Source organism: Labeo rohita, chromosome 6, assembly GCF_022985175.1.
Source record: "Labeo rohita strain BAU-BD-2019 chromosome 6, IGBB_LRoh.1.0, whole genome shotgun sequence".
NCBI classification, from domain to species: domain Eukaryota; kingdom Metazoa; phylum Chordata; class Actinopteri; order Cypriniformes; family Cyprinidae; genus Labeo; species Labeo rohita.
In genome coordinates, this window is record NC_066874.1 from 248894 (window position 1) to 258693 (window position 9800).

General features: G+C 43.5%; 1 protein-coding gene across 6 annotated transcripts in view; it reads right to left on the bottom strand.

The window, feature by feature from the left end:
- The window catches only part of rbfox2 (RNA binding fox-1 homolog 2), a 28075-nt gene extending 22938 nt beyond the window's left edge, over positions 1 to 5137 (bottom strand). For 2 of the 6 annotated variants that reach the window (XR_007827901.1, XM_051111617.1), the window contains exon 1: positions 3773 to 5113. Coding sequence is in view for 4 of the 6 variants with exons in the window: in XM_051111617.1 (XP_050967574.1) it covers positions 3773 to 3979 (207 nt within the window). In the remaining 2 variants the exon portion in view is untranslated. Of the gene's footprint in view, positions 1 to 3772 lie in introns of all 6 variants that reach the window. The other 4 variants (XR_007827900.1, XM_051111616.1, XM_051111615.1 and 1 more) reach the window with 4 other exon arrangements.
- Positions 5138 to 9800: the final 4663 nt, after the last annotated feature.

Sequence of the window (9800 nt, forward strand, 5' to 3'; positions counted from 1 at the left end):
GCTGGAATCGTCTGCAGTGCTGATGTTTGCACAGACAATCTCATGAAAACACGGCCGAACCGCACGGCAACGACCAAAAGAAGAAACAAATCACAGTGTGCAAGCCTATTTATAGAAGCATGGTGGTTTCTGAAGTTGCGTCATTTATGAACACACTTTCACCCAAAATGCTCATTACTGTAACACTTCAGAGCTTATTTCTGCATCATTCTTAACGGTGACTCTCATTGCTCAAACCCACGCAAACCCCCCCACAAAAAACAATCCCCGCACTGTACATTACAGTAATAAATACAAAGCCCAGAAGTTACAATCTGTAGTTTTTTACTCACAATTATTAATCTAGCAGATGCTTTATCCAACTCTTCGCGTCGCACAAATGGAAATGAGAAACAGAACGGAAAAAACCTTCATGGTCCTAAAGAGGCTTGAAAAGATTTAGATTGTTCAAAATATAGCTTCTGTCTCTTGGTTTTGGGCTGAAATACGAGCTGGATGTGTTCTTGACAGCTTTCTTGAGATTCAGCCCAGAATCTGCTTTCAGACTGAAAGTCTTGGTGTGTTTTTTTCTGCTGATATTTGAGGATCGGCTCAGATCGGCGCTAAAGGCCGTCCAGAGAATAAAGACAGAAACATCTGGAGTCCATGTGTGTGAAACAGACGACTAGAGCTGAGAGAGACAATGAGTCATAGAGAACCCCTCCACCACCCCGTCATGTGCCTCATTTCCTTAAGGACTGAGGAGCAGCTCACTGCCAACACACACACACACACACACACACACACACACACACTCTTTACTGAGCAGCGTCTCACTGGAAGAACTCGCAGATCTTCTGAGAGAGTAGAAACTATGATTCCCTCAAACTCACCGACCTGTAACTTCCTGTTAAAGGAGAACAGCAGAATGGAGTGATCAGGCAAGAGAGGGACAAGAAAGTGAACAGATGGTGGTGGAGGAGGAGGAGGAGCTCAGTGAAGGACGGAGGTGAAGAAGAAAGACGAGATGATTTGCGAACGAGAGGACGAGTGTTTCAGATCTCTCGGTTACTTCGTGTGTGTCTGTCAGTGCCATGAGTCTGACTGTAGCTTTATACTTCCTCTGTGTGTGTGTGTGTGTGTTACTGCTGAACGCATTTAAGATGGAGGTCTGGCGTCCTGACATCAGTCGTGTGTGAGAGAGAGAGAGAGAGAGAGAGAGAGAGAGAGAGAGAGAGAGAGAGAGAGACACTCACTCAGTGAGGTACTGAAAAAAAATAAAAATAAAGGCTAAGAAAATGAAAAACACATTGCTCAACACTCAAAAAAAATAAAGCTCTTTTAGAAGGTCAGTAAAAACGCTCTGAAGGGAACAAACTCAACACACATACGTGGAAAAACATTTTCAACACTAAATCTAGGGGGTGAATGTCTTCTACGGCCCATTTCAGCATTTTTATATCTAGATAATCGATTAATAACATCCAGTTTAACAACGGACATCTGACGGAAACCGCACGCTTCATACATAGCATTTCAAACATTAATGTTGTGCTTGTATACTTGCGTAAACTTTGTCACTGACCGCATTAAACCAAAATAAAGACCAGTTTTACACCAATAACGTCGACTGACAGATGTAACAGACACTAAACCACGATTCCTGCACTTGGTAGATGGTTTAAAGTCTGCGTGATCCAGAACATTGAATAGACCATTTCAACAGCAACATAAACATTACTGCGCATGCGTGCTTTTGTGGCCCAATCTTAACTTCCAGTTGACTTAGAATCAATAACAACAGAGTTCCTTTAGAGTAGATTATTTCTAATACCAAGTAAGTTACATGAGCTAGTAAGTTAAACCTATGTCTTGCCAAGCTGCCAAGCCCCTCTTTACACAGCGGTGATCCATCGCTGAAAATGCGAATTCATTCTCTGCCAGCAGGAGGTGCTTTTGAAGCGGCTTCCTCGGTAACTAGCCAGACCAATAAACAAGCACAGACCAGAAGTTAATTTTGGGCCAGGCGTGTGCGTCCGATGAAAACGTCTATAGAGGGCGGGGTTTATTTTGGCACTCCTCCGTTCTGTCTCCCAATCCCTGACACCCAATCCGTCAAACTGACGCCATCAGACGAAGAACGCCATTCCAGAGCGGAAGCTAATTTTCAGATTTTGATTAAAGAACAGATTAACTTGCACACATTAACTGTTCACTTCAAGACTAGCAATGTGCGCTAACAAAGTAAATAACATCAAATCTGATTTCATGTGGACTTTAATCAGAGGCAAACTCTCTCGACTCCATGAGCACAGACAAACCATCTAAGCCGCGTGTGCTTGTTCTATTGTCTATCGCAATAACCATCACCACCACACCCCGATTTTACTGCTCTGCTGGTGGGGTCAAAGTTCAAAGTTGCCATGGTAACACATGTGTGCAATCCCATAAGGGTAATTACTGGAGACGTGGGGTAAGTAGGGCACGTTACAGCCGTGATGAAACAGCAGAGCGGATCATGAGTGACCCGACGGCATCACAACACAATCCGAGCATATTCAATAAACGCGGCTCTGGCCATGATGTAGAAACGCAAAGACTTATCTGCAAATCTCCAATCAGAGTGTTGTGTGTGTGTGTGTGTGTGTGTGTTTGTGTATTAGCCCCCCCCACCCCGCGTCAGGATAAATGGGAGATCAGAGACTAATGCCACTCTGAAACAAGTGTAGATCTCTTTAGCACAACAAAAAGCCTCTTTACTGTCAGCGATACAGCAAATCCTCTTCTGATGGCGCGCATGTGTGTGAGAGGGGGCGCGGTGAACCGATGTGATTTTACTACGGCTGACGCTAGTGGAGCGAACGGTGGGTCAGAAGGAAACTCAGTGTGTTCCTGCACTTTTTAACCAGTTGTGAAACTGGAAATCACAATTCTCCCAGGATTTTCCTGACTGGTTCTGCTTCACTTTTTCACATTTCAGACACTGTAAATGTGTTTACACACACTCATTCCTTTAACTTCCTGCATCTCCTGCTGTTCATAAATGTGCGTCTCTTGTTACCAAACGGTTTGATTCCTGCAGCCCCCACTCCAGTTCTGTCTCTGCTGCAGGCGTATTTCCAGACTCGGAGCAGGATCAATACCTTTTTTGGGCTACACCAGCGAGCGTCCACGCACACACACACACACACTCACACACACTCACACACATCTGCTCGGTCTTAAGCCGTCATGGTGCAGTTTAGAGAAACCGTGAGCCATTAGCCTGCGAAAATGAGCCATTAGGGTCCATGCAGCACTTTAGATCACTTACCGGAGAAACAAAACCAACCGACGGAAAGAGAAAGGGAGAGGGGAAGAGAGGTGGATGAAATGCTGAAATGAGAGATGAGATCACGTCTGCCTACACACGTAGAGTGTGAAGAACGGAGCAGAAGTGCTCATGGTGGAGGATGGAAAAGTACCGCAGGATGGAGAGGACATGACTGCAGGCCTCGGATGAGAGCAGCACTGGAGAATCAGCCCCGTGATTCAGGAGCTTCACCGCAGAGGATCACAGCAGCCCCTCAGTGCGGAACGCGGCCTGCGCCTTCAGTGACCGATTGGTGAAATTTCACCTTTGGTGCCCCGATCATCACTGCTTGTTTTCATGTCGTGTAACGGGCCTGCGGCTGCCTCGCTTTCACATCTGAGAACCACACAGCATCTATTCTCGCATAAACACAAGCGCGTCTGCCTTTCATCACAACGCACGACGTTGCGCTTCACACAGAATGGGGATTTTAACGCTTACCTGTCCGATGTCTCCGGTTCCGTCCATCCGCGCTCGTTTGCACTCAGCCCCGACCGAATCCCCCGCCGCCGCGGCGCCCTCCGGCTCCGGGTCCCCGCGCTTCATGCCCCGAACCGCCGCCGAACCCGAGTCCAGGTCCCTGTCGCGCTCCAGGATCCCGCGGCTCACGGGCAGCATTACAGATGCGACGTCGGTCGACATTAACATTGAAGTGGGCCGCAGATGTGGCGTATGAAGAGCGAACAACGAAGGCGAGATGTTCTGGCAGAGGATCAGCGGCGCTTTACGGATCAGAACCGACGCTCATCTGACGCGTTGAAACCCGTTACAGAGTGACGCGCGTGTGCCGCATTAAAGGCCTTTGAAGAGCGGCGAATGAATTTCTCGGGCCTGGACGCGAACAACAGACTCGAACCGCGAGCAGAAAAACCAACGCGCTTTTGGAACGCTTCGGCGGATCAGCAGATCCTGTGGCGTGCGAAGGAAAACGGTGGAAAACACGAGTCGAAACGCATGGAGGGCGAACGCGAAGGAAACGCTTTATGCGTCCGAAGGGTTCGGGTCTCGAAGGCTCTTCCACGAAATTAAACGCAAAATCGTCAAGTTCGCCTTCAAAAACAGGCGTCGCGGAAAAACGCGAGAGAAACGCGATGCATCATTCCAGTCCTTCGAGCGATTCAAGCGATTTCCTAAAACAAAGGAGTGGCGTGGAGCTGCTGCTGCTGCTTTTCCTTTCTTCTCCCTCTCTTTCTCTCTCTCTCTCCCTCTCGCTCTCTCAATGGATTCTTGCGGCGGAGAGGAAACGCGCGCGCCCCTCCTCTCCGGTTTCCTCGCGCTCTCGTCGCTTTATTCCTGCTGCAGTTTTCCTTTCCCCCCGTTGGAGCACGAAGCGGTTTTTTAGTGTTTTGTAACTCGGGCTAGAAAACCCAGCGCGAGACGACGTCTGGCTAGATGTATAGTTTTATAATCTCAGCGTTTTCTTCGCTAAGCCCGCAATGCTGCGACCGGGATACGTCAACGTGTGACGAGCCAATAATGAGCGTTCAGTATGAAAAAACGTTTGGACAAAACACAGACGCGACCGAAAGGGCCACTTTGCTGGAAATCTGCGCTGATCCGCTCACGCGCGCGCGCGTTCATATGAGGGGATGAGCGGTGCGCACATATCATTATTGATTTTGCGATTCGTATGCGGTACAGTTTGTTCCTGCTGGATTCGCAGTGGAAAATAAAGCCGCACAACAGCGAGGCGCGTTCGTGGCCTTTGCGCGACACCTAGCGGCCACACGATGCCATGACACCAACCGGAGCGGACACGAGACGGTCTCGCATGCACTCTCTCTGAGTTCAGTTCGGAAGCGATTTACACTTCAAATTAAAATATGGAAACATCTTTATCCGTTTCTTGTGTTTGACAGCTTCTCAAATGGTCACTTCATGAAAATGCGTGCTGTTATTAATACTCAACTCTGCCCTGCAGATTTTAAAGAGGGTAAAACTGACCCAACTTCAGATCTCTTCAAATGAAATGAAATTTGACTTACATAGTCCAGAAAGTAACTTTTCATAAACCTGCACTGTGAGAAATATTCACAGCAGCAAAAGCGGCACAACTAGCCCCGACCCCCCAATTTCCAGTATTTTGTTGCTGTAGTGCGTTTTGAGTCTCACTGAGGCCACGTTAATGGAGTTCAGGAGTCAGATATGACTTACACAGTTATATCTTCTGGTCAACAATTGGTGTGATTCATCTGTAGTTTCATGCGTTGCATAAAAGCAATAAGACTCCTTAAATCATGCGTACAGTCAGGCATTCTTTTCTTTTGCTTATGTGGCACTTCTAGTTTTCAGAGCTAAATTTTGTAATTGTCTTTGAGTTTAAAATAATTATCCACACTAGCGTCTGATGCTTGATTTATACTCTGGGAACTTTTGCATTAGCACACCGCAGACATATCGAAGTGAACAGAGCAATACTGATAATAACAGCTAATACTGTGTGTCAGAACATTAGCACTGGTTTACTGTGACCAGCTGAATGCTGATTTTAAAGTGTCTCTTCTAATGAAATGTCTTGTGAAACAAATTCATGTGCCTCCAGGAGCTCACGATGCTCAGCTTTCTCAATGAATGCATTGTTTTGGATAAAAGTGCTGGTTAAATCCATAAATCTAAATGCATGTTCTACAACAGTCACCCGTGTGAAGAAAAAAGTGCACTTCCGTAATGTACTTAAAGTGCTTTATTTTCACAAATTTTGTACCTAATATACAAAAAAAATAAAATAAAACAAATAAATAAATAATGTAAGTGTACTCAAATGTGCTATTTTGGGACACCATTAATATGAACTAAATTGTGCTTTTAACATACGCTCTTTGTATTTAAAAATGTATTTAGTTACCACTTTGAACCCATCTTTCATACACTTGTACATTCAAGTGTTAACTAGCAAAAAAGCACATTTGACTACACTCAGATGTTCTTAAGTTTATCTTAAGAAGTACTAAAGAATCAGTTTTAGTATAGTAAGTACAAAATTAGTGCATTCACCTGGGGATGTTGGACACTGAGGAAGGAAACCCTGAATGAGAAATTTACTACAATCACATAAATGAAAATGTACACATTTCTGTGCCTAGGCTTAAATTGTTTCAAAAAGACACTTTGGATGAAACAAACTTTTAATAAAATAAAATCAACAAACACAGAGTTATGGAAGGTTTTTCCTAACAAAATGAAAATTCACATGCCTAAAAAGATCAAATACTAAATCAGACTCTCAAAACAACCGCTCAAATGAGAAATCAAATGCTCAAATGCAATTTTATTTCCTCATTCGGGGGAAGCATTAACTGTATCAAAAATCGAATTAAAAATCATTTGTATTTGATATTCAATTTTCATGATCAACCCAGTATAAACCTGTCATAATTTAGTCGATAATTCAGTGCTCTAATGATAAATCAAATGCTCAAATGGAAACCGAAAATGCCCATGCAAATGGCGGAACTGGGGATATGAAGGTATTTTTGGTGTAAAACAACTGAACATCTGTGACGGCAGAATTCGTAGTTGTAGAGAATACATGTGTAATAGTAAAATTGAAGTTCCAGACCAAAGTTGCAAACTTATAGATTTTTTTTTCTCTCCCACAAACACAACACAACAGTTACACCTTCTCAAATCCTTCACTGCAGGTACACAAATCCTATTCTACGAAGCACACTTCAAGACACTCATACGCTTGCATGTTTTGCTACTACTGCTGCAGTGAATATGGTGCAAAACACATTCATGCACTTGAAGTCATGGATGAATTTTGTACATCCGCAAATCAGTATGTGAATTCTTGTAATGAGATCTGTACACTTGTAGAATGTTTTCTTACATATATGTATATTTTTTTTGGATGCTTTTTCTAGCACAAACACAAGTGCATTATGACAACGGTGTGAATCTGCTGCTACGAGTCTCAAACGCTGTTTTTCAATTGCAAATGGCAAGTTTCGCGCACTCTCCCTTTTGCACCACATATTTGAAATATTTGAAACATTTGAAATATGGAGCAAAAGTGATTTGTGCATCTGTAGAGGCAACAGCGGACACTCTTCAGAGATCAGAGAAGTCTGGCCAATCAGAAAAGCTAGTTTGGGTGCCTATCAGCTGGGAAGAAAAAAAAAACGAGTTGCAACCAATAAAGTTGCATTTTCTTTATTTTTCTAAAATCACCTCGCCATTATACAGTTCATTTGTTTATAGTTTAAATATTAAACGAGTTTAGCTCCAACCCTGATAAAACTCCCCTACCTGTAGCCTTCTAGTAATCTTAAAGTTTAAACTAGTTGAGGTGTGTTTGATTAGGGTTAAAGCTAAACATCAAGTTTGCCCATCCCTGCTTCAGCTCACAAAGAGGCTTTTTAAAAGATTGATTCATCCGTTAATAATATAACTTACTAGGAGAGTGTCATATACAAGATGATTAAATCTATCTGTTAATATATTTAAATGATTAACAAGTACAGTATACAGTATAATGTACAGTATAACAGTGAGTGATTTCAGAAAAAAAGTACTTTTATTTGCTGCTGTCAGCTGTTATATTATTGTTTTATTGTTCGTTTGGGTCCTAACTGACAGGCATCTAAACTACACTGTAAAGAGATCGCTGTAAGTTTTACAGTAGCTGGATGTATTTACTGTATTTTAATTTAATGTAGTATTACTGCATTGTCAGTATTAGGACTGTTCCTAGGTTATTTTTATTTTTTATAAAACAATCCAATTGTGGTACAATACTGTCTACCATATTTTTTTTTACAACCCCAACTCCATAAAAATCACAATAACTCATTAGCATTTGTCTTCAAAATATTCTTTTTAATTGTTAAACATTTTCTTTTTAAAAATACAAATGACAAATCTTCATCTCTAGCATGTCATGCACTAGCTAAAAAAGGGCATCACCAAAGTCACCTGGGGACTTTGTATCTGTAACATGGCAAAACAGGCTTTACCGAAATAAAATGCATTAAAAATGAGTTTGTGTTGTTGTGTTAAATTTTAGTAATTTTGGCAAAGTTGACAAGCTCTCTGACAAGCAACACCATGATTCAGGCTGATGCTTTTTCTTTGCACCCTCTTTCCAGAATTGATCTGTGAATCTCAATGGCTTTTGGTGCCACCAGAGTTGATTCTTGGAATGAACCTGCAAAAAAATATTGTTTACAATGTTTACAATGTTTGTTTAAATAGTCCCTTCCTGCTTCAAATGTTCCACCATCATCCCTGTACCCAAGAAACCAAAAATCACAGGACTTAATGACTACAGACCTGTTGCTTTAACATCTATAGTCATGAAGTCATTTGAGAGACTGGCGTTGGCCTACTTGAAGGACATTACTGGACCCTTGCTAGACCCTCTGCAGTTTGCTTACCGAGCAAACAGGTCTGTGGATGATGCAGTCAATATGGGATTGCACTATTACTACAAACCAGGGACCTATGCAAGGATCTTGTTTGTGGACTTCAGCTCTGCTTTCAACACCATCATTCCAGATATCCTTCAGAATAAACGGTCACAGCTCTCTGTACCCACCTCCATCTGTCAGTGGATCACCAGCTTCCTGACAGACAGGCAGCAGCTAGTGGGGCTGGGAAAACTCACATCCGGCACCCGCACCATCAGCACCGGAGCTCCCCAGGGCTGCGTTCTCTCCCCACTGCTCTTCTCCCTCTACACAAATGACTGCACCTCTTAAGACCCCTCTGTCAAACCTCTGAAGTTTGCAGATGACACTACGGTCACCTGTCTCATCCAGGATGGCGACGAATCTGCTTACAGACAGGAGGTTGAGCAGCTGTCACAACAACCTGGAGCTCAACACGCTCAAAACTGTAGAGATGACGGTGGACTTCAGGAGAAACCCCCCTGCGCTCACCCCTCTCACCATCATGAACAGCACTGTGGCTGCAGTGGATTCATTCAAGTTCCTAGGAACTCACATCTCCCAGGACCTGGAGTGGGACATTCACACTGACTCCATTGTGAAAAAAGCCCAGCAGAGGTTGTACTTCCTTCATCAGCTGAAAAAGTTCAATCTACCACAGGCACTGATGACACAGTTTTACTCCGCTGTCATTGAGTCAGTTCTGTGCTCTTCTATAACTGTCTGGTTTGGGGCAGCCAGCAAATCGGATATAAGAAGACTGCAACGGACTGTTAGGACAGCAGAAAGGATCACTGGTGTGCACCTGCCCAACCTTCAGGACCTGTACAACTCCAGAGTGAAGAAACGGGCAGGAAACATCATCCTAGACCCTTCTCACCCCGGACACAACCTGTTTGCACTTCTCCCCTCAGGCAGACGCTACAGATCCCTGAGCACTAGAACATCTAGGCATTAAAAACAGTTTTTCCCCATAAGATCTCCAGCCTAAACAGCTAAAACATGAATCGTTACCTGTGTTCTGCAATTCATTCCATCTTTAATTATTGCCTCTTTCTCTAGTATTATTATGTAAATAC